General features: G+C 63.5%; 1 protein-coding gene across 8 annotated transcripts; it reads right to left on the reverse strand.

Moving 5' to 3' along the window:
• Positions 1 to 833: 833 nt before the first annotated feature.
• On the reverse strand, positions 834 to 24,096 carry KIF1C (kinesin family member 1C). Of its 8 annotated transcripts, none has more exons than XR_013445934.1 (25): positions 23,863 to 24,095; positions 22,186 to 22,306; positions 21,807 to 21,939; positions 21,309 to 21,385; positions 20,741 to 20,920; positions 20,063 to 20,128; positions 19,509 to 19,687; positions 19,312 to 19,423; positions 19,117 to 19,194; positions 18,926 to 18,991; positions 18,758 to 18,833; positions 18,245 to 18,323; positions 17,909 to 18,054; positions 16,817 to 16,986; positions 16,595 to 16,674; positions 16,402 to 16,477; positions 12,187 to 12,266; positions 11,308 to 11,402; positions 8,225 to 8,308; positions 7,726 to 7,912; positions 7,540 to 7,612; positions 5,941 to 6,555; positions 3,506 to 4,397; positions 2,099 to 2,253; positions 834 to 1,278 (listed from the first exon to the last, which is right to left on the reverse strand). XR_013445934.1 is itself a non-coding variant. In XM_036078308.2 (23 exons), the coding sequence occupies exons 3-23, from the start codon at positions 21,843 to 21,845 to the stop codon at positions 3,708 to 3,710; spliced, it is 3,252 nt and encodes a 1,083-aa protein (XP_035934201.1). In that variant the 5' UTR covers positions 21,846 to 21,939; positions 22,186 to 22,306; positions 23,863 to 24,096; the 3' UTR covers positions 3,071 to 3,707. The 8 variants fall into 8 exon arrangements, 5 of the variants coding, with proteins under 5 accessions (XP_035934201.1, XP_035934198.1, XP_035934197.1 ...); XR_013445933.1 differs by lacking the exon at positions 2,099 to 2,253 and adding an exon at positions 2,313 to 2,441; XR_013445932.1 differs by lacking the exon at positions 2,099 to 2,253 and adding an exon at positions 2,313 to 2,586.
• Positions 24,097 to 24,124: the final 28 nt, after the last annotated feature.

Here is a 24,124-nt window from a genome sequence, read left to right on the forward strand (position 1 = left end):
GATCGTTAGGCGTCTGCCTTCGGCTCAGGTCATGGTCCCGGGGTCCTGGGATCGAGTCCCGCATCGGGCTCCCTGCTCCTTGGGAGCCTGCTTCTCCCTCTGCCTCTCTCTCTCTCTCTCTCTCTGTCTCTCATGAATAAATAATAATTAAAAAAATCTTAAAAAAAAAATAAAAAAGAGAACTTTTCAGGCTAGTTCATGTGCCTGGGGCACCAGCTCGCAGCCACAGGAGCCCAGGGCATGACCTTCCCAGGTATCTGGAAACATGTTCCCCCTCCAGGGATTCCGGGGGCAGTGGGGGGAGCCGAGGTGCACGTGCTCGCTCATGAGGCAGGGACAGAGCGGGTTAATGGCAGCTTGGGTGGGCTTGGGTCGGGGTGAGAGAAGCCGTTGCTACAACACCCATCTCGTGACCAGACCTTTAGAGGACATGTCCTATCCAGATGCCAGTCTCCTCCTGCCTTCCAAGAACATGCACAATGAGGCAGAAGCTGCTGGCCTTGGGCCTGGAGGGAGGCAAACACTGAGCAACCCTTAAGGGGTAGCTGGGTATGTTAACGAAGCGGCACAGAGTATGCGGGCCACAAGGGAGAGCCTGCGAGCCAAGTTAGGTTAGGTGGGATGCTTAAAGCCAGCCTGCCTTGGGTAGCATCCCCTCAAACTCTACCGGTACGGGAAGCAGGACCCCGGTGCCCCCCAGGGTCTCAGACTCCACATGAGGGGGCGCAATGGTGCAAGCCGGGATGGTGATCCGGCAGGAGTGGGGGGTCTCCGGGGAATGGCGAATAGAAGCCGCCCAACGTCCACCCCTAACCAAAACGTCATCACGGAGCCACTGACATTAAATCTTTAAAAGGGTAAAGAACGATTTCAAAGGAACCAAAGTAGAAGCTAGGAAGTATAGAAAGCTTTGAAAAAGGTTTTCTTAAAGAAAGTTTTGGGATCCCCAAATGTATTCAAGATCCCCAAACTCCAGGTGAAAAAAACAGAAAGTCCCAATGAATAACTAACGAAAGGAAGGAAGCCCCTCCAAGGAGAGACATGAAGACAAGCAAACGAAATTTCCAAGGAAACCGAGGATGAAATTGAAGAAATGTCCAAACTGAGCAGGCGAGAAAGATGGCCAACTGTCTGGGCGGCTTCAGCCTGTGATTCCGGGGGGAGGCCCACAGATAGCGGCTCCCGTGTCTTCAGGGGGCAGCTTTGGTGGAGGCCAGAAGCAGGAGGCAGACTCAGGAAATACGTGAGCACACCTAAGGTGGGAGGACATGGTGGCTTCTGGAAGGAAAAGTGACATGTGACATCCTGGTGTGAGTCAGGTCACCAGGGTTGGAGCCCTAACTTTGTCCCTTAAGAACTGTATGACCCTGGGCAATCCATTAATCTATTCAGACCTCAGTCTTCCCATCTGAAAAATGGACACGAAACAGACCGACTTTACAGGGTCGTCTTAAGGACAGCATGCATGTGGAATGCGGGCACGTGCAGCAGGTAGGATCAGTGGGCACTTCTCTAAATAAAATCTAAAGTTCATCACATTTTAAAAGATTGATTTGGAAGGACGAAGTGGATAAAATTGGTAGATACTACACATTTATATAGGGCAGTCTTCAGGTGAAAATAACCCAACTGTATTTTAAAATAGTGAGCTCGGGGCACCTGAGTGGCTCAGTGGGTTAAGCGTCTGCTTTCGGCTCAGGTTCTGGGCTCAGGTCCTGGGATCGAGACCCCAGTCTTCGGGCTCTGTGCTCAGTAGGAGGCCTGCTTGTCCCTCTGCCCCTCCCCCAGCTCATGCTCCCTCTCTTTCTCTCTCTCAAATAAATAAAATATTTTTTAAAATAATAAATAAAATAACGAGCTGTCAGGGTGCCTGGGTGGTTCAGTCGGTTTTGTGCCCGACTCTTGATTTCGGCTCAGATCATGATCTCAGCGCTCAGCGGAGAGTCGGCTTGAGATTCTCTCTCTCTCCCTCTGCCCCTCCCCTCGCCTGTGCTCTCTCCCCCTGAAATAAATAAATAAATCTTAAAAAAAAAAAAAAAGTGAGCTTTCGCATCTCAAGCACCACAGTATTTGTGCGTACCACTCGGCTTGCTCTGACCTGCAGGGAATGCTGCATTCTATCATTTTCTTGCTCACATTTAGTCTCCTCGACCAGATTACAAACTGCTCAAGTAAACAGTGTCGCCAAACTATCCATTACATTCCAGAGCTTCGGTCACTGCCAACGGGTCCCTGAAGACCTGGCAGTCGCAGCTGCCAAAAGAAAGGTAACCAGCATCAGGGTGTGGAAACCAAGAGTAAACATATCATACCCCCGCCTGGAGTGGTGGTTTGGCTGCAGCTGAGATAACGTCCATGGTTTTGGCTGCTAGTGCCTCAAGACTGACATCAGGAAGCTGTGGGCAAGCAGCTCACTTTTTCAAATGGGTGGAACTGTTTTCCTGAGAACAGGATGAACACAGGGGGATTCCGGAGTGTGGCAAGGTGCGGGCAGGGCAGGGGTACAGTGTCACCTCCAAGACCTTTCCCATAGGGCATGGCTGTGGGCTTGTCCCTCCAAGTTCAGCAGCATCCTTCCTGGACGGTCTTAAAACAAAATACTGCTTGGAATGCTGAACACACCCTGCCGAAAAGCAGGGGACACGAACAGGACAAAAATAATCAGGTGCAGGAAGCTTGACCAACGCGTTCACTGTTCAATAGCCAACAGAATTCCGGCTACTTGGGAGACCTTCCTGACAGTGAGGTGATTGGGTGGAGCTGAACCCCACCTTGCCCCCCAAATCCTCCATGTGCCGTTAGGAGCAACAGGTTGGGCACGGACGGGTGGGTCTCCCGCTGTCCCCCCCCACCCCATCCCTCCCTCTCTCCTTTGTGCAGGACCAAGGGTGGAGCTGGGGGCAGGGGTAGAGCGCTGGGTAAGCTAAAACAAAGGGAAATAAAGGACTCAGGCACTCTGAAGTGGGAGTCACCATGTGGAATGTTCAAGAAACCAAGACGGAACTGGTCTCACATCCTGATCTGGTTTCGGGGGTGCGCACCTGCATAAACACTCACTGAGCCGCACGCATAGGATCTGTGCATTTTACTTTGATAATCTACACCTCAGTTAAAACCCAAACCAAACCACCATCAGCAACAAGCTCCCTGTGTTTGCTATCCTTTATTGAAGGGCCCCACATCCTCCTGAGACCCCAGCAAAACCAGAATCCAGACAGGTCCCCCAAATATAGCAGGAGGCCTGGAAGGGGAGGGGAATGACTTGCGATCCCGCCACGCCCCACCTCCCTGGAAACAGAAGCCCACCACATACGGACAGACAGACAGACAGGGGCCCGGAAGAGAACTCGCCTCACCCCAGGTCCTCTCCCCTTTGCCCCACTTGAAAAGAAAGTCACACACTGGCTACGCAGCACCCCAGCCCCCCACCCCACCCCTAGCAGCATTTGTGGGACCGCCCCCCCGCGAGGGGCGCCCCGAGGCAGCTCCCATCCTCTTCCTTCACTTTGGTTTGCTCCGGGCAGCTCCGTGCGCGCTTCCTTCCTCCAGCCTCCGGCCCAGCCTCTCCCACGCCGTCCAGCACCTACTCGGACCTTCTCGCCCACCTGTCGCCTCCCTGCCCCGGGCTCCTGGGGCAGCAGCGGCTCCGGGGGCTGCTCCGCTCCCGGCTCGGCTCCCCCCTGCCGCCCCCCGCCCCCGGGCCGGGCTCACACGGCCGCCCCGCTCTCCTTGAGGTCGGGGGCCGAGCGCTGGCGCCTCATACGCGGGGGAGTGGTGTAGGGCGGGTAGCGGGGCCCCGGGGGCCGCTGCGCCGGGTACGGTTGGGGCTGCTGGGGGTAATAGTTGTGCTTTTTGGGCTGGAAGTGCTGGGGTTCGGGCTGAGCGGACCCGCCTCCCCGGGACCGGCCGCCTCCGTCCAGGGAGTTCCTGCGGGGCCGGTGGGACCTCCGGGGACTCGGGGGCCGGCGCGCGGGGGCGGCCGGAGGGGGCGCGACCTCCTCGGGGGGTTGGGGCGCCGTGGGGGCCTCCCCGGCCGCCGCCCCCGGCCACGACTCCCGGTGCTGGGGGTTGCTCTTGAAGGGGAAGCGCAGCTTGCAGTCGTGAGGGGGCACGAAGCGGGCGGGGGGCCGGCGCAGCCCCCCGCCCCGGCCCCCCGCGCCCTGCAGTCCCTGCAGCCGCAACTGCTCCTGCTTGAGCCAGCGCAGGCGACCCCGGCGGAAGGCGGGGTCCTCCTCCATGAGCCGGGACACCCGCTCCCAGCTGGACAGGGGCGGCGACGGGGGCCGCGCTGGGGCCGGGGGCGCGCGCTCGCCGGGGGCTTCCTCCTCCGCGGCCTCCGACCCCGGGGGCGCGGCCCAGGTGGCCTCCCCGGCCTCTTCGTTCTCATCCTCGTGATCCTGTGGGGAGCGGGGGAAGAGGGCGACAGAGAAGGGCCGTGAGGAGAGCCGAGCGCTGAGCAGCCGAGGGCAGGGGGTCGCAGAGGGGCTTGGAGACAAGGGGCCTGGGACAGTGGTCTGAGCTGATCCTGGCCTGCCACTTCCTGTCGCTGTGGTCTGCGCCCTGGCCAGTAACCTCCCCGTGCCCAGATCCTCGTGTGCATGGCCACAGTACTTAGTGCACAGGGCTGGTGGGAGAATTAACTGTTAACCCCGTAAAGCGTGTAGCTCAGGGTCCGGGCGGGAGCAGGGACCCCATAATCCTGCTGACTAAATAACGTGCGCGCGGGGATGGAGTAGTCAGAAGGTAAGAGAAACACCTGCCATCATTTAAGGGGAGAGACACAGCTGATCAGTGATTGAGAAAAATACACGGTAGGGTACATATCCTATCCTTCCATGAAAAGTTAAGTAGAAATGCATACCTATATCATTTAACATATATTATTTACATTAACAGAAGCATCTATAACAGGATATGATGTGCTTTATAGAAACGTGCACATTTAGAGGCACCTGGGTGGCTCAGCCGGTTAAGCAGCTGCCTTTGATTCAGGTCATGATCTCAGGGTCCTGGGATCGAGTCCTGCATGGGGCTCCCTGCTGGGGGGGGTCTGCTTCTCCCTCTGCTCCTCCCCCCATTCATGCTCTCTCTCTCTCAAATAAACAAATAATCTTAAAGAAAAAAAAAAGTGTACATTCAGGTGAAGAGCAGGGAAGGGGAGGAGGGCCAGGGTGAAGGTGGCCGCCACCAGGATCCACTGGGAGGCTGTCACGGCAGTAAACACCTGGAGGAAGTGGGGGGAAGGCACTCTAGGCGCAAAGGCTCGAGGCAGCAGGTGCCCAGCGAGATCCTGGACCAGCAAGGAAGCCGGGAAGGAGAAGGTAAGCCGTCAATGACCCCGAGCCGTGGCTGCCACCATGCGTCAGGGAAGGCAAGCGGGAACACCGCACAAAGCGTCTGCTGAGAGTAACCCCAGCAGCCAGCGCCCTGCCTGGTGCACAGCACGCGCTCGGATGTCTGCTTGTTCAGTGAATCCGTGCACGCCAGGGTTAAGCGGTCACACGCCCCTGAAGGGCTGTTGTCGGGTTAGACGAGGGGGTGCGGGAGGAGCGCCCAGCACGGCGGTTCCCGTGGGGGTGGGGGGACGCTCCCCCGGGACGCACGTGCACGTGAACCTGCGTCCAGTGGCAAGTTAAGAACTGTGCGCTTCCTACGGGGCTTCTCAAGCTCTGCTGTACTTCTGAGACCCCTGGGAACCCGAGGCAAATGCAGATTCCTCCCCAGACTTGGACCGAGCAGGTGTGGGGTGCGGCTCAGAGATCTCCATGTGCGGTCCGCGCCCTGGGGATGGCGAGGCCGGGACTCCCAGCCTACACTGAGCAAAGCGGCGTCTTTACAGGGAGCGGGGGAGGCCTGCTTGGGGGGGGAGCCCCGCTAGCCCAGGGGAGGAGCGGAAGCAGGGAGTGGAGGAACACGCGCGCGGCCCGGGGCCCTCCCCACCTGGGTCAGCGGGATGACCCTCTCCATACGCAGCATGCGGTCCCTCAGGGCCTGCAGCTCGCGGTCCTTGCAGCTGTTCTGAAGCTTCACCTCCTGCAGGATCCCCGTCAGCTTGTCGATGTGCGCCCGCAGGTCCTCCACCTCCGCCCCGCGGGCCCCCTCCTCGCCGCCGCCACCGCCACTTCCGCCGCCTTCCTCCTCGCCCACCGTGTCCCAGACATCCCGGGCCACGGCCCTCCAGGCGTCCCCGGGGCCCTCGGGCTTGCCGTAGGTGCGACACAGCTCCCGCATCTTGAGCGCGGCCAGGGCCTCGATCTCTGCCCGCCCGTGGCGGAAGTCGGCCAGGGCCACCTCGTAGCAGATCTCCTTCACCGCCTGCATCTTCAGGTCGGCCATGGTGGCCCAGCGCGGGTCCTTGCCCTGCAGCCGCCGCCGCTGGGGGATCTGATAGACCCTCCGAGGGGCCCTGCGCTTGCCGCTGCTGGGCAGGCCACAGCGCTTGACGATGGTCTGCACGGTGGTCGGGGGCAGCTGCTCTCGCAACGAGGAGATGAGCCGCCAGCTCTCCTCACAGGAGCGCTTGTCCGAGTCATCCCCGCTGTCCGAGTCCGCATACTGGGGCCGCAGAGAGAACGGGCGGGGGGTCAGGACCGCCCGGAGCACCAGAGACGCGCCCGGCGGCACCGCGCGCCCGACCCCCGCCCGGCGGCACGAGGGAAGGAACAAGCCTCCCTCGCAGACACTGGCGGAGGATTTAAGGACGCCAGGCGCGTGGACAGCGGCTGGCAGACGCGACCCTCAAGCAGGAGCGGGGCCTACATCGAGTCTGCGTGGCCTGCAGAGGTCAGCGCTCAGGACCAGACTACACACCAAAGACCAATCCGCTTACACGACAATCTGAAGTCAATGACGGCACAGGCCGGACTTGGATACCGTAAAAACCAGAAAGGTCGAGTCCAGGAAGCCCTCCTCGAGTGGGGCGGGCGGTACTCCCTGTACCCAGTCTGCCCCCCCAGTCACCGTCCTGTCTCCTCCTAAACGCCACGGCCACCCCCTGACCCCATGCCCACTCCCCACTCTGGCTCAGATAACATGAACCAAAAGCACAGTCGAGCTGAAGCACCGCCAGCCTATCTCTGCCTCTCCAGGCCCGGCACCTCTCTGTCACCCCCCGCGCCCTCATCACGCCACTCTGCATGCCCTCTGCACAACCCCCCACTGCCCATCCAGTCCCTCTGTGTGTGTGTCCCCCCATGCCCTGCCCCCCAATGCAGTCCCTCTGCATCTGCACGAGTGCCCCTGCCCCTCCTCACCCTCCACCCCTCCTGTGCCCCCTCTGGTCCTTCTGAGCATGTGCCCCCTGCCCCACCTGCTCCCCCCCAATCCAGTCCCTCTGTGCGTGAGCCCTATGCCCCTCCCACGCCCCCCTCCAGTCCTTCTGCATATGCACCCCCTGCCCCTCCTGCGCCCCCCTCCGGTCCCTCTGCACGTGCGCCCCCTGCACCCCCGTCCGGTCCCTCTGCACGTGCGCCCCCTGCACCCCCGTCTGGTCCCTCTGCGCGTGTGCCCCCCACCCCCACTCCCCTGCCCAGCCCTCACCAGTCGCTGCTGCTCAAGCAGAAGATCAGCCTCCTCCTTCTCCTTCCGGTACTGATTCTCCAGGTCCTGCAGCCTGGGGTTGGGGAGGGAGGGCAGAGGAGCTGCTGGGGGCTCTGGAGCCACCTCAGTGGGGTGACCGACAACTCGGGTTGGGGGGACGGTCCAGAGAGCACCCTCTCCCCGTACCTCTTCTCCATCTCCAGCTTGATGTCAATGCCCTGCTGCTCCAACAGTTCCTTCTGGGCGAAGTTCCAGTCGACGGGCTCGGAGGGCGGCCCGGGGGGCGGGGGCACCCCTCGCTCCCGCTCCAGCCGTGCCTGCTCCGGGTGATTGAAGCGGAAAACGTGGTTCTTGCCCATCACGATCCTATTCCCTGCAGGGGAAGCAGAGAAAGGTGGGCGCGCTCCCCCGCAGCAGCAAGCCCATCCCCACGCCCACAGGTCCAGGGCCCTGCCCACAAGCCCAGGAGCCCCGACACCATCTCTCCCACCAGCCCAAGTCTGAGGGCAGTCAGTCCCCTGCTGATCCTCGTCCCTGATGGCCAAAGGGACTCGGGGGAGCCTGGCACCCTCTTCCTGCTTCCCCAGGCCCACAAGAGACCCCAAGAGCCGAGTCCCTCATCTCCCCTTCCTGGCCCCTTCCTCCATCACATCCCCACACTGGCTCCGGCATCCCCCTCCCCTACCTGACTTCAGCACCAGGGGCTCGGTCACCAGTCTCCCATTGACATAGGTCTCGGCTCCTTCACAAGGCTCCAAGGTGACCACCACTGCCAGAGGGAGAGAGGAAAGGGGGCCCTTAGACCCTGGGGGAGGGAGTGATGGTCACAGACGCCCATCTTGCAGTACCCCCAAGACACATGCATGCACCCCCAGGCCCACCCCCAGTACCTGTCAGGGGTGCCACGGCCCCTCTGGTGGCAGCACAGGAAAGGAAGAGCAGAAGGAAGGTTAGAGCCCCAGCTGCAATTCCAGAAGCCTCTGCAGGGGCTCCCTGCTGCCCCCCATCCTCCCCAGCAGGGGCTCAGCAAAGCCGTCTCTCTCCGAGGGCTGGGTCTCCCGTGTCCAGCACGCGGCAGGCTGCGACTTCTGCCCCCCCAGACACACCCTCCTTCCTTTCCCGCGAGCGCTGGCCCAGGCTCCTGCGGCAGCCCCAGCCCACTGCGGTCAGACTGTCCCCCTGCCTGCCCTTCTCAAGCCACAGACAAGACAGAGCCAACCCGACTCAGACGTCTACCGAGGTGCTCCTCAGTCCCTACACCCCCCGGAGCCTGCTGCTCGCTGGACACGGGGCACGGGGCAGCTCCCCGCCCTCCAGGAGCGGCGCCCCACTGTCACGGACCCTGGGCAGCGCCTGAGCGGGGGGCTGCTGGGCAAGCTGTCTGACCTCCGTGGCTTCTATAAGCCGCCATGAGTAAGTCCTTCCTTACAGAACGCTTGAAAGGCTCAAAGAAAGCACTAGGTGAACCCGAGTTCCTGTGGCCACTGCAAGTAACAGACCAAGCAGGATGGACGTGACGTGAGGCCGCGGGAGAGAAAAGCACAGAACGCAGCTTCGGGCGGAGGAGGGCTGGTGACAGGACGGGGGGGGGGGGGGGACGTCGGGGCGCAAGCTCGAAGGCAGGCTCACATCCATCACCGGGTCACCTCGAGGGCCGGGCAGGAGGAAGGCGACGGCAGAGGGGAGGGCGGGGGTGGCCGTGGGGTACCGGTCTCCCCCACCCTGTCCCACCACGCCCCCAAATTCATTCACTCACTCCACAAGTACTCTGGCCCCCACCACGTGCCAGGCACTATCATAGATCCTGGAAATACCCTGGAGATAAAGCCCCAAGTCCCGGCTCTCACAGAACTGACTTAGCTGGTCAGACCAGACCAGTCAACCAGTAGATACTCTAGCGGGGCGCAGGGATGGGCCTGAGGGCGGGAAGCGGGGCCTGGCGGGGAGAGGGCTTTGCTCCCGCCCGGCCAGGGTGGCCTTGTCCCTGTCCACAAGCCCACAGCCCTCTGTACTGAGGCAGAGCTGAGAGCAGCCCCCGAGCCGGCCACGGGGCGTGCGGACCCACACCTGCCGGCGTCTGGCTGCGTGCTCTCGGGTGAATGCCCCAAGCCCCTGAGCCTCGGTTCCCTCCCCTGGGGGCTGCGTGAGAACGGGCAGCAGCACGAGCCGGAGGGTCGCTATTCTTCGCCGTCCACAGCCCTGCTGTGCTGCCCAGTCCGCTCTGCGGGCCTCCCATCTCCAATCTGCTGCATGCGACCAAACCCTTTCTGCCCCTCCCTCTGGGGCCCAGAATCCGCGGCTGCCTTCACGGCCGAGGAACCGTTCGGGCCTGCCTGTCTCCCCAGACACGCTCTGCGCTCGGGGGGGGCTCGCTCTGCAGGCCCTGTGTGGTTTTGGCTGTCACCTGGCACGTGGCTTGAGGTGACCGCAGAACAGGAACTCGGCAGAAGCCCCCAGGGCTGACCTGATCCGAGCTGGCAGCCCGCTGCGTTCAGCCACCGACCCCGAACCCCGCCAAAGCGCACCAGGCGTGCGTCCACCTCAGCGGCAAGCCACACGACGGGGCCTTCCCCGATCTGACAAACGTGCTGACCACCGGTGCCCCATCTCCCCATCCCCCCCTTCCGCCTCTGAGGCCCGTGCGCAGGCTCAGCCGAGGGAGCACGCCCACGGACAGCGCCCTGCCTCCCCGCCCCACGCGCTTCCCAGGGCTCGACTCCACTGGGGCCTGAGTAAACCCAAATTGTTCCATTTCTTAAAACAGTGACTGAGGGGCGCCTGGGTGGCTCAGTCGTTAAGCATCTGCCTTCAGCTCAGGTCATGATCCCAGGGTTCTGGGATCGAGCCTCGCATCGGGCTCCCTGCTTGGCGGGAAGCCTGCTTCTCCCTCTCCCTCTCCCGCTGCTTGTGTTCCCTCTCTCGCTGTCTCTCTCTGTCAAATAAATAAATAAAATCTTTAAAAAAAAAAAAAAAAAACGGTGACTGAACCGGGACAAAATGGTGACCTCAACACACAGCCTGGGGGCGCCTGGGAGGCACAGTCGGTTAAGCGTCCGACTCTCAATCTCGGCTGAGGTCGTATCTCAGGGTCGTGCGATCGAGCCCCACGTTGGGCTCGGCAGAGTCTGCTCGAGGCCCCCTCCCTCTGCCCCTCCCCCCGCACTTGCACGCATGTGCGTACACACTCACTCTCTCTCACAAAATATTACGTTAAAAAAAACCAAAAACGACCCCGAACTGCACAAGTATCGTTTTGTCGCTGTATCAGACAGACTACCACCTTCACCGTTAGGTCTCATGATTCCTAAACGCTTCCGCTACTTTGACCAAATTAGGGCTAAAAATCCCTGAAAGTCTCGGAACCAGAGGGATATGTGGGCCGGAAGCCTCTGCGGTCTGGATACAAGCGGGTTTTGCAGAGATAAACTCAGATTCCCACCAAAACAAACACAGCTTTTCATGGGAAATGACCAGGGTGCTATTTGAGGCTAAAAAATCTAGGCAGAGAGTAGGACCTCCTCCTCACCAACCCCCCCCCACGCATGCCGCGGTGCTGTGGGTCGGCCTCGGGGACGCCGCCCCTCCCTGCCCGCCATGGCGGACCGCGTTCCCAGGCCAGGCGCAGACAGCTAGAGCTGCACCCGAGCGCGAAGCCCCGCTGAGACCAGGGACACGGCCGCGCTCCCAGGCTGCAGACCCTCCGGCTTCTGTATCCAGCGTGGGACGGGACTGCGTTCAGTGGCCACGCCGCTCACCCTCAAACGTTACCTTCTCCGTCCGGCTGAGGGATGCTCCGGAACACACAGTGTTGCTCCCGAATGAACTGCCCGGTCAGCTTGATGTCCACATCTACCTGGCCGACCCTGGGTTCGGAAGCAACGGCCGACATTTTCTGAGCACGGGCCAGGCACCGGCCAAGCCCCTTCCCAGCGCAAGTTCACCCCACGCCGTAAGCCGGTTATTCCCACCTCACGGATCAGGGAGCGGAGGCTCAGAAGAGTAACCGGCCCAAGGTCACACAGCCCCGCGCTAGTGAAGCTGGGATCAGACCTGCCTGACTCGGGAGCCCGCGTCGGACTCCCCGTGTTACACAACGTGGGGAAAGGGAGCCTGCAGCGGGCGGGCTCCCCCAGCCCGAGGGCTCACTCAGAGCCCAGGATCGTCACGCAGCACAGCTACACGTGCTCGTGGTGGGAGAAGGGGCACCCTCACCCCTTCGGCTCCGGGAGGCGACCTCGGAGGCCCCGAGCCCCAGGGTCTCGTTGGCGTTAGCTGGCAAAGCCACCCGCCCTGCAAGCACTGCTCCCCACCGTGAAGCGGGACCCTCACTGCACCAACGGATGCCAAGGGCTACGGACGTGGAAGTCTGAGTTTCCGGCCGCTCCTCTGCCCCGGTAATTCGGGGAGCTATCCCTCCGAGCCAGGCTGGTCCCCAGAGGCGTCTCACCCACCCCAAGGTGGTGGGTGGAGCGGATGGCTGATGCGCGGCCAGGCTCACAACTTGTCAGGAAGCCAGAGGGCGAGCTGGGCCGTGCGGGCAGGGGGTCTCCAGGAAGGTCACCGGAAAAGGGGGTCCCTGGCGCGGCCGTTTGTCTGCAGCCACACCCCCCGGGAAGAGGTCGCCCCACAGACGGGGGTACACGCTACCTGGTGATGCCATCTTTGATGTGGTAGAGCAGACATTCCGACATGAGGGGGTCTTCGTTCAGGTTCACCAGGTGGGGGGTCTGAGGGAGGAGGGGAGGGGTCAGGGGCGTCGGCGGGGGGGGTGTCAGCCCTGCCGGCCGCATCCCCCCCCAGGGAGCTCTCCCACCCCCACGAGCCCCACTTACACACCTCTCCACACACACAGGGGTCTACACACCCACCCCACCCGTCCGGCCCCGACGGCCCCAAGTCTCCGCGCAGGCCGACCCACCCGTGTCCCTGACGGAGACCTCAGGACGCCCCGGCCCTCGCCCCTGCTCTCCCCGTGCCCGTCTCATTTCCCTTTGGCATGCCTCTTGCCTCACGTGGAGAGTGCGAGCGGGCGCGGGGTGAGGGGACCCCACTTCCCACCTCTCTTTCCAGCTCGAGTTTCTTAGGGACACAGACGACTTTTATAATTGAAGAACAGGAAGCGTCAGCTCGATGCAAAAGCAAAGGAAACCAACAGACCCGCTGCTCACAGCAGACGCCCCGCTCTCCCTGGCCACCGCCGCCCCAGGCTGCCTCACCCGGGGCCTCCCCGACCGACCCATCCCGCACACCTGGCTGGCTGAGCAGGACGCTGTTCTGCACCAGAAACCCAGCCCGTGCCCCTCCCCAGAAGCACCTTTCCCGACTGCAGTATCCCGGCCGACACCCCCGCCCCCCCAGGCACGGAGCTCTGGGCCACGGCCCTGACCGCCAAGCCCGGGGAAGTCTCCCTCCCTTCCGTCCGCTGCCCCTTCGGCCCTCCCCACCCCGGGCCTGCCCCCGCCCGCACACAGCACTGCCCAGTGGGGCCCTTCTCCACCCAGACTTCTCCGGCCGGCACCCCATGGCCATCTGACTCGAGCCTGCTTTTGATGTGGGTACCCCCGGGCCTCCAGGTCAGGGCCCCCAGGGCAGGGCCGCAGCCCACGTATCCCAGCCCCGTCCCAGGGCCCCCCTCGCCTTCTGTGCTCCTGCCCTGTGGGCTGCAGAGCGTCCACCCCAGAAGCAGGCCTCCTGCATCCCTGACCGCTCTCGGGAGCTGCTCCCAGGTTCCCTGGCCTGGAACAGCCTCCCTCCCGGCCCCACCCCAACCCGTCAAAATCATTCACTTCCTGTCCCTCAAGGTCTGTCTCAAATGCCACTTCCTCCACGAAGCTTCCCAAAGCCGCCCACCGGAACACGAGATGCCCTGCCCGCGTTCTGCGAGGATTTACTGTGGCCTTTCTACCTGCCAGACCCCAGGAGGTGCCGGGGACCCGCAGATGAGCCCCAGCCAGACGCTGCTGGCCCCTCAGCAGGGGAAACAGAGTCACCTTGGGGTGGAGCCCACGACACATGGGAAACGGACACCCCACGGAGCTTCTGACCTTTTCACGCCCTCCCTCAGCTCCCTCGTTCATCGTCCCTTTGTCCCCAGGGAGGCGCTCACGGGAAAGAGCCGTGAAGGACGCCCGGAGCTCAGGGAGTTGGGAGGACAGCATGGCAGCTGGTCCTTGAGGACAAGGGGCACGAGGACAGTAGAAGGAAGAGTCAGGACGAGGGCCCCGAGGCGGGAGAGCACAGGGTGGAGGGACTGGCTGGGAAACAGCCACAGTCCCGGCCCGTGGCTCTCCGGGAGCGCCGTGAACAGAGAGCCCACAGCGCATCGTCCGTGGTGCATACGATGCGTGTCCGTGCGTCTGCCCCAGCCCGGGCACCCAACCGTCACTACCACCCTCCTCCCGGCCCGAGGACACTCATGCCCTCCCTCACCGCAGCCTCAGGCCTGCTCTGGGAACGGCAGACACGGACGGGCTCCGGAAGCAGAAAGCGATCTATCCCTCGAGAGAGGAGACACGATTTAGGGCAGTGCTTTTCCATCTTTGTTCGGCCCTGGAACCCTTTGTTTGGGCGAAACTATACCTGGGAGCCTAATACGTCAAGCAGATAAGCAGAGAGATGCTGGGGCCAAGGCTGGGGACAGGGGACCCAGAGTCTGGCCCTGTCCACCCCCCGCAGCCCCCGGGAAGGAGGTCCCAGGCCAGGTCGGAAAATCAGTGATTTAAGACGTCCTTGGGGCTGGTGGTGGGAGTCCCTGGAAGACTCTCCGCTCTCTCAGAGACAAACTAGCTTTTCCCGCAGGACCCGATCCCTGCCAGAGCGTTCCAGGCTGGAGCCAGCCCCACCAAACCCAGAGCCTAGCCGCTCTCCACCCCGCAGTACGCTCGCTGTTTCCCGTGAGAACGCGTGCAGTCTCGCCACCCTGAGCAGACGCGACAGTGAGTTACCCTAACACCGTCTTCACCAGCAAGACCAGCAAAGACCGGAAGGCCGAAGAGAGTGAGCGTCAAGGGGCACAGTTACGATCTTTGGAGGGCACTTTAGCAAAATACGCCAAAATCTTACATGGCAACCGTTTGACCCCAAACCCCCACTTCTGGGAATTTGTTCTTAAGATGATAAACCCACCCGTAAGACAAGGCAGCGGAACGTGGCTTACAGCGTCAAAGGACGCGAGACAACCTAAGTGCCCACTGGCAGGAGGCTGGTTAAACACGATCTCACATCCGCTCGAATATTCAGACACCACGAGAAAGAACAGACGGAACGCCGACACCCTGTCCCCTGGAGAAGCGTAGGGAGGGAACCACCGCTGGTCCAGAGACAGGCGGCGTGCGTGGACACGGGGACAAGTGTGCTTGGCTCACGCCTGTCCGCGCACAGACCAGCCCTGGATGAATGTGTCAGGAACGGAAAACGGCGCAGGCCCGCGGAGGGGAAGGAAGATCTCCCTCCCGCCATACCGATCTCTCGTACCACGTGCACGTTCCCCTTACTGGAACAATTCAAAACCAAACCCAACCTAACCCGTCGCTGGTCCCCTGGCCTTAGGGGGTGGCACCCATCCTTGTGCAGCGTGACGCCCTCCAGGAAAGAAACACCCCCATCAGGGGCACCCAGCACCCCTGCCCGGCTGCAAACCACACGGAGAGCCATCTGTGGGCCCCCTGTCGCAGATGCAGACCACAGAGGGACCTCAAAGTCCGAGTGCCCAGCCCCGGACCAGACCCCAGCCACCCCCACCATGCCCACTCACTCCCTGGCTGTGCTTCAGGCTGGGCAGGGCAGACCCCTCTCCTCTTTGGGGATCCCCGTTCGACGATGCCTGCGTGTTGTTTCCTAGACGACCCCGACCTTGAGATCGGGGGGTTCTCCTGCCAACAACCACCCACCTCTTCCAGGCAGCCCCGTCCGGCTCTGAGCACAGCACCCGACCAGGGCCTGATCCCGCGAGCTTCGTGCCGGGGACCAGACAGATGAGGCTGGCCCCCCGGAAGGACCAGAAGTTCCCACTCTGCTCCAGCAGGCCTCCAGGACGCGCTCCACGACCCCCAGCCCCGCCGGCGGCCTGCAGCCTGCGTCCTGACTGGCCCGTCCCTGTGCCGTGCTGGCCGGTGAAGACCAAGGGCCTCGCCTGCCTCCGGGCGAGCCTGACCACCTCCTTGCGTCCCCTGGACACACACCCCACAGCAGGTGGGCAGGCGGGCGACAGGGGTGGTGTGCCCGGCTCGGCTGACGGGGCCATGGCGCTCAGCCCGGCGCGCACCCGGCTCCCGTCACCCATGTCCTGTGCGGCCTCCAAACCGCGTCCCCGGGACGCCAGTTTCCACGCGTCTCCAGCTGCACGGGCCCTCGCATCCGACAGTTCAGCGCCCGCGCCCCTGCCCTTATGGCATCTGCCGGTGCCTCTCAGGAACGCGTGTCTGACTGCGTGTCTAAGCAGCTGACACACGCACGGGGCACAAAACTCGACACGGAAGAGCGCACAATGAACACGCGGCCATCCCAGCCCGCCCCCCAGCCTCCCGCGTCCCCCCCACCCCTGGGGTAACCCCTAAAGCCCGTTTCTTGGGAATCAGAGACGAATGCCACGTGAACTCACATACACACGTACATCTGTTAACACGTAGACTCCAAGCAGCCCTAGAACCCCCTCCCCGGAAGGGCAGGGACGCTGACATCTGTCCGTGGCCCCTAGAGCCCCCACCACGGGCCCCTAGCAAGACCGGCCACGGGCTGACTGCCGGGAGGAGGTGACGGGCGTGGGACAAACGCGGGCATCAGAGTTGGGGCTCACCCCATGCCCCCCAACCCTCTGCTCTAACCCTTCCAGGATCTCCTAGGCCTCAGCGGACCCTCACTCACCTTCTTCGGAGAGAAGACGCCCACCGTTCCCCCATCCTCCCGGACGGCCACCCCCATCTCGGCCAGCAATGCTTCTCTGGAGGCAGAAAAACAGATGGTCTTACGGGGACCCGTGAGCTCCTTCCCTGCAGGGCCCAACCCCCCCTCCCCACCGCACCCCTCCAGATTCCGGCTGTCAGCCCGCCCCCCGCACCTCTCCATCCTCAGAGCTTCCGTCTTGCGTAGCTTCTCCTCCCACGTCTCGTTAAGCTCGGCGATGATCTTCTCCGTCTCCTGGGGGCACGTGACAAGCGGGGCTCAGGGAGGCCGGGGTCCTGCCCGTGGGGTTCCTCCTTCCCCCTGGACTCTGGCCTTGGAGAACTAGACTCCCAGCAGCCCCCAGCCTCCCCCCCCCTCGCCAGCTCAAGCTGCCTACCTGCAGCCTCTCCATGGCCTCCTCAGGCCCAATCTGGGGCTCAGCGCTGGGGGAGAATGAGGGGTCCAGCTCGCCGTTGTGTGCGGGGGGATGTGAGGGTGAAGCTGGGGCGGGGGGGGACGACAGAGCGGGCAGGGCACCTCCGGAACTCCCCTCGTCCACCTTCGGGCCTGCCGGGGAGAAGGAGGCCACAGGAGGCTGAGAAAACGTGGAGCCCATCAGAGACGCAGAGAAGGTGTCACGGGGACCAGCCTGCAAGGACTCCGGAAGACATCCGGTCAACCTTCTCCAAGCAGGGCGCTCCCCTGCTGCGGCCTTGACACGTGGGGACCCGGTGTCTGCTTGTTCCCCTCCAGGCACGGAGGGCTCATTACTGAACAAGGCCGCGAGGGGACTCCCACCATCAGGTTCTCGGCCGCGACCTGCCGCGCGTCACGGGTGCCTTCTGGGGGGAGCGGGACTACTGCTTTCCCTTCTGCAAGGCTCCCTCCACAGGCAGGAGAGAGGTGTCATGTCTACCTCACCCCGCTGCTCCCGAGAACGGACCCCCCCATTCTTCGCCCCCGGGCCCCTCGGCCCCCGGGACTGGATGCAGAGTCCAGACGTGACGTGGCCAGCACGGGCCATGCAGCCTCTAACCAGGGCACCATCTGGCGCTCGCGAGGCTGAACGTCCCGTTGTAGAAACCACTCCACCGCTGACTATCATCACGCTTACGGCCGGCGGGACCCGCGACAGTCCACGCCACAAGACCGTCTGCTGAGGCAGGTGCCCTGCGGCCTCTCCTACGTGATCTACTGCTTGAACCACAAACGCAGGGCTTGCCATCCTCCCCAGCTCCTTGGCTGCAGCAGTCCTCAGGGCCCCTGAACCCTCACCCCCCCGGAGAATCCGTGCTCCCGGCTCTGGAACGGCTGAAGGCCTGCGATGTACCCTCTGCGTATCCGCGTCCGCGCCACCAGGCACATGAAGAGCTTCGTGGTTGGCGAGCTCTCTCCGGCCTCAAGACCAGGCGCGGGCAGCCGGGGCACAAGGTGGGCAGAGGGGCGTCTCTGAGCGGCATCCCTGAACGGCCCTCCCCTGGAGCCCTACCTCCCAGAGCCGAGGCCGACAGCCCCTGAGCCAGCAGCAGCTCCCGCAGCCGGGCCACCTCCTCCTGCAGCTCTCGGATCAGCCGGGCGTTGGGGTCCTCGTTGATGACCGCGTTACAGCGGATCTGCTTGGTGCGGTCAGCGTACCTGGGGAGGAGGGGACTTGGGTGGGTGCGGCCCGGATGCCCCTGGGTCTGCAGCCTGTCCCCTCCCTCTCCCAGACTGTTAGATACTGGGTCCGGCTGAGGCTCGGCCTGTCTCCCGGCCAGGGTCTCGAGCTGCCGGCCTCTGAGCTCCTGGCCCCTTCCCGGCCGCCCCGCTCCCGCCGGAGCCCCACCTGAGGGTGCTGAGAGTCTCCTCGTAGTTGATGTCTGCGGGGCTCAGCGCCGCGATCATGGCCGTGCGTGAGTTCCCCCCTGCGAGAGGTGCAGGGAAAGCTCAGGTGAGCTAGGGCCTAAGAGCAGTCAGGCTGGGTCTCGGGGTCAGGGGTCTGACAGGGTCACCATCCGAGATGGGGTGAAGCTACGAGTCATGGAACTCCCCACGGACGCCGGCGGTCAGACGGGACGGGTGAGGTCACGTACACGTCTGATGTCTTCAGGACAGATCAGCGCAAGGAGGACAAAGCCCGCGGTGGGCACGGGGTCAGAGGGGGCCCGTGGCTCGCCTCAGCATCGGGACATCTTCCAAGGATGTCCCCCGGGATGGGGACGGTCAGGGGGCAGTCAGGGGACAGCTGGGGGATGACTGGGGGAATCTGAGATTCTAGGGGTAGCAAGGGGATCCACCAGACATATCAGATGGGGGAGGGTGGCAGGGTCCGTAAAGAGAGAGAGGAGAAGCTCCTCACCCAGATTCTCCTTGAGCAGCCAGGTGAGCACAGAGTCCCTGTAAGGGATAAAATCCGACTTCCGCTTCTTTGATTGCTGGGGATGGAAGGGGAAGAGAGTCAGGATGAGCCACCCCTCTGCCCCCGCCCCATCCCAGAGCCGCTTCTCTTCCCAGCCCCCGGTCTTACCAGATCCGCCAGGGCTGAGATCACCTTCCCGAGAGTCGTCAGGGACTTATTGATGTTGGCACCTTCCTGGAAAGAGATGAGGAATATGGGCAACGGGGGCCCCCTCCCTGACTCCGCTCTGCCTCCCCCCAGCCAGAGACCGCCACCCGCAGCCCAGCACTGACCTTACCCATCCCTCCTAAGCCCCCTACCTTCAGGCGCATGCCCCGGGCCCCCGAGGAGTCAGCCCGCTCACTGCCAGCAAGGTCCACCAAACTGATCTTGCTGACCTGGGGTTGGAGGAAAAGGCAGGAGGTAACGGGGTGTGGGAGGCGGGAGGGGCGGGCAGATCAGGGGGATGCCCGGCAAGGGAACGGGGTAGGTAGCCAGGGCTGGAGGAACCCCACCTTCTCCGAGTCCAGCCCGGTGAGCTGATCATGGCAGCGTTGTGTGAAGACAATGGTGAAGACGGCATGTGAGCGGCTGCTGGTCTCGTTCATGTTGGTGGCGGCCACAGTCCTGGGGGGAAGGAGCGGTCACTGCATCCGGCCTCTCACCTGCCTGGCCTGGTTCCCTCTCCCTGCGCTCCAGCCGCCGGCCTCACCGAGCCTTGTTTCCACAGTCCATGAGGTCGGCAATGTCTGCGTAGGAGGTCACGGCCAGCTTCGACAGGTCCTGCACGTAGGGGCCCAGGATGGGGTGCTCCCGGACCCGCAGAGAGCCCCGACTCTTGGGGTTCAGGAGGTCTCGCACCCGCTCACAATAGATCTCCATGTAGCTCACCTGAGCGGGAGAAGCAAATAAGAAGCGACAGGTGTGGCAGACGTACGGATAACAAAACTTGCGCCCAACTCCCCGGACGGAACATGGGTGACGGCATGTCGCGGACACCGAGCACTCACGCCGCCCCAGGCGCGGTGCCGAGCACTTCGCCCATGCGGGCTCGCTGACCCAATAGCCCTAGGAGGGGGACCGGTCACTAGCCTTTCAAGAGTGAACAAACTCAAGAGCAGGGAGATGAAATCATCTGCCCAAAGTCTCTGTGAGCAATGGGGCAGAGCCGCGGGCAGGCCCGAGGCTGCCTGAGTCCTAAGATGCCCGTAGTCTGGTCCCTGCTGCCCCTCCCCTGCCCAGGGCCCCACCAGGACCCAGGCTCACCTCCACGGAATAGGAGAGCTGAGCACTCTCGTTCTTATTAACGCGAGAGAAGAGGTCCTCGCAGAGCTGGAAGGGGACACAGAGAAGCAGCTGTTCCCGGCGCCCCTGCTGGGCCCCGGCCCGAGTGGCTCTGTTTAACCCCCACCACAGCCCTGAGGGGGCGGGTGTTCCCATTTCACAGATGGGAAAGCAACCTCCCAGGGGTTCATGCTTGCCCAGCGTCACCAGCTACCACATGGTGAGCCAGGAAGCAAACGCCGGCACCCTGACATCAGAGCCCATGGGCAAGGCCACTGTGCGGCACGGTCAGGGAGAATTACGGTCAGCTCCCGGTTATCCACATCTGCTTTCTCTACGGTCCGCACCCTGACTGGGGAGGCATGTCTGCGGGGAGCCGCGCTCGCAGACGAGGTAAGACCGCAACAAGTGGCAGCACCAGGGTTCAGACCCAGGATTCTCCGGCAGCAAGGCTCTGGCTCCAGCTTTGCTGCTTCCGGTGGGGGCAGAGACCCCTCCCCACGGGGCCCCACATAGTTGCCCGCCCCTCCCCCCTCACATTCCCCACCAGCACAGCCTCAGAGACCCAGGTCTCTGCCCCATAGCCCGTGGGCCCTTCCTGCCCCGGGGGGCAGCTGAGCTGCTCTGCCCCAGCCGCCCCGCCAGCTCGCGGGTGTGTACCTGGGGCACGATGCCCTGCTGCCCTGGCTCCTGACGCCCCATCATGGTGTACGACTTCCCAGCCCCGGTCTGCCCGTATGCAAAGATGCACACGTTGTAGCCTTCGAAGGCATGGAGCAACATCTCTTCTCCGATGTCCCGATACACCTGCTGCTGAGATGCGAACTGGGGGTCCTCGGCCTAGTGAAGCAGAGACAGAGCAGGAGCCCTACATGACTCTGTCCTCAGGGCCTGGGTCCCGAGAGTCTTGTCCCCATCGCTGCTGATCACCCAAAAGTCCTATGTGCCCTGAGCAAACCCCACGCATGGTTCTACTCTCCAGAGACAGGATCTTATACGGTCTCCTGCCAGACCTAATCACCCCGAGGGATTCTCCCTCCCTGCATCCTGGTCCCAGTCACGTGCACTAAGGGTCCTACTCACCCCCACCCTGGGGTCCTGGTCCTCCCATCCCGATCCCTATTACCCCAAACATAAAACCTGCCCTATTTCCCAGCAATGCCCCCTCCCCAGTGCCTAAACCCCTGTTCCTCATTGCTGAGCTCTCCCTTCACCCCAGCGACCTCACCGAAGTGTGTGACCAGTACGAGTAGTCAAAGGTAAAGCTTTTGGGGGCATCTTTGCTCTGTTTGGGGTTGACGATGGCTGACGGGGCAGGAGAAGGAAAGACAGGAAGGCCAAGGTCAGGTACTCCCGACCTCTGCCCATTCCCCCACATTGCGGGAATCCAGGCATCCCACTCCCCACCTCTGTCCTAGTTCATCTCTCCCCTTTAACACTCCCCACCCCCTCCAGCCACACGGCTAATTTTGGCTTCTCAGGACCCGCCCCCCCCACCGGGCTGCCTCCCCGATTGGGCAATGGAGGGCTCCAGGCCAACATTCCCCCTCCCAGGGACTGGGAACGTGGAGAGGCCAGCCTGCCCCCACCCTGCCCCCACCCTTCCGACTAGCACCTGCTCCGCACCCAGCTCAGTCCTCCTCTTGGTTCGGCCCGGCCAGCCAGGCCAGCGTGGTGGGCCCGCCTGCCCCGCCTGTGCCCCGCCAGGCCCCTGGGACTCACTCACAGGTGGTGCTGCCCTGCATGCTGACCACGCACTGGGCATCCCGGCTGGTCTCACGGGCGTTGAAGGGCCGAACCCTCACGGCCACCTTCACCGAGGCGCCAGCCATGGCTCCCGAGACTCTTAGCCTCCTCAGCTGAAGGACAGAGACAGAAGAGGTGGTCAGAGCCCGCTGGGGCGACCCGGACATTGCCTCGCGTCTTCTCCCAGGACCCAGCGTCTCCACCCGCTTCCCCAGCTCCCCAGCCCCTCCAAGACCTAGCTCCTGGCCCTCTGGCCTTCCTCCCAAATGTCACTCTCCTCAGTGACTCCCAGTGGTGTTCCTGCCTCTCTGCCCGGCCATATCCCAGCTCGCAGGGACCTGGGCCATCATCCCAGTTACCTGGCGTCCTGGCCCCAGACCAGGGGGGCTGTATCAGCTCTGGCTGCCACCGGCCCTCGTAGGGGAAGCCCCATCCTACCCTTGGGGCCTGGCCACGCCAGCTGGGGCTGTGGGGGAAACCCTGGTTGTGGGGGAAGAGTGGTTAGGAGGCACCTGGGGCTCCAGAGGTGGGTCGGGGTTCCACGGCTGGAGGGCAGGGGCAGGGGGCAAGGTTAGGAGAGCGGAGGACTGCGGTCCCTCCCAAGTGGCTGAAAGCAATGTGAATCCAAGGACAGGGACCGTGATATTTTTATTCCTCGTCACTCACGAGTGTACTGGACACCCAGATAGAGAAGAGAGAGAAAGGCTGGACAGAGGACAGTTCAGAGGAAGGGACGCAGAGGCAGAGACACTGGCAGGGACACGAAGAGGGGCAGAAGAACGACAGAAAATCACAGACGCTGAGAAAGAGAGAGATCCAACACAGGAGGAGGCAAGATCCAGGTCATGCCATGGAGGAAACGAGGGAAGGAGAAGAGGAAGGAGCCACAGAAGATCGCGGACACAGAAATCGTAGACAGGGAGGGCAGCTCTGGGGCGACAGCACAACGTGGGAGCCCAGGACAGACAGGAGAGAAAACCCCAAACATAAAACCTGCCCTAAAATTCCCCCACAGTGCCAGCCAAGAAGTAGAAACTAGAGCCCACAGCCTCCACACAGGGAGGAACCACCAGTGGCAAAGTTCAAGGGCTGGAGGGACAGCCCAGGCCTGGGACCCACGGGCAGCCTGTGGGCCCCAAACCCCCCGCCCAGCCCCCAGCACTTCCTCCTCAGGATCCTGGACAATGGGCAGGGGAGGGTGGGGTCATCCTGCATCCCTCACACCAACCCCAGGGCTCCTCTGTGGGGGGCTCCCTGCGAAATACCTGTGACCTTACTGGGGGGCGGGAAAGCACTGGGGTCTCCCCGAAAGGAAGCAGGCAGGTCCCAGCCCCAGCCTGGGGCCAGCGCTATGGCGTCCACTGCCCTGGGGAAGGTGCCAGGCTGGAGCCCAGGAATGTGGGTGCCCCAGTGCTCACACCCTGGGAGGAGAGGCTGAGCAGCCCACGCCCACGGGCAGGAGGGTGGAGGCTCCCGAAGGCAGACGGGGATGCTGGGGCCCCTTCTGTGGCCCCACAGGACCAAACGGCCAGTCCTGCTGGGCCTCACCTCCGCAGCCTTCCTGGGCAGGGCACGGGAAGGGGGACAGGGCTGGTGCGTCCCAGGACAGGAAGGGAGGAGCTCAGATCCCAGAGGCTGTGTCAGGAAGCACAGCGCCGACCCCCCAGACCCTGCCCAGGGCAGGGGCCACGACGGGGAAACGCCGTGGTCACGCCGTCGCGGCTCATGGGGCAGGGAAGAGGCTGGCGCGGCCGACGCTCGGCCGGGGGCACCTGCCCCCAGCCCGCCCGGTGATCCCGGCGCGGACCCCGGTCCCGGCCTGTGCCGGCGGCCATGCGGACCCGGTGTTCCCTCCCGGCCGGCCGCCCGACGGCCGCCCCGGGCCTGGCACCTCTCTGCGCCTCCGCGGGACAAACAGCACATGACCCCGGCTCCCGCGGCCGGCCGGGACCCCGGCTCCCCGCCCCCCCAGCCGGCACATTCCTCGGCGGGCGTCCCCCTCCCTCCCCCGCCCTCCCCCCCCCCCGAGAGCTCACCTCGTCGCGGCGGGGCTCCCCGAGCGGCTCGGCTGAGGGCACGGGGGCGACCTTCCCGGGGCCGGGGGGGCGGCGTGAGACAGCGGCCGGCTGATCCGGAGCGGGCTCGGGGCTGCCCCCGCCCCTCGCCGGGTCCCCGGGCGGCGGGCGGCGGACTCGCGCCCCGGGGGCGGCAGCAGCAGCGGCGCCAGCGGCCGGCGCCCGCCCGGGCAGCGCGAGCTGGGGCGGGAGCGAGGGGCGGGGGACCGGCGGGCGCGCGCAC

The sequence above is a fragment of the Halichoerus grypus genome, chromosome 2, assembly GCF_964656455.1.
Source record: "Halichoerus grypus chromosome 2, mHalGry1.hap1.1, whole genome shotgun sequence".
Classification (NCBI taxonomy): domain Eukaryota; kingdom Metazoa; phylum Chordata; class Mammalia; order Carnivora; family Phocidae; genus Halichoerus; species Halichoerus grypus.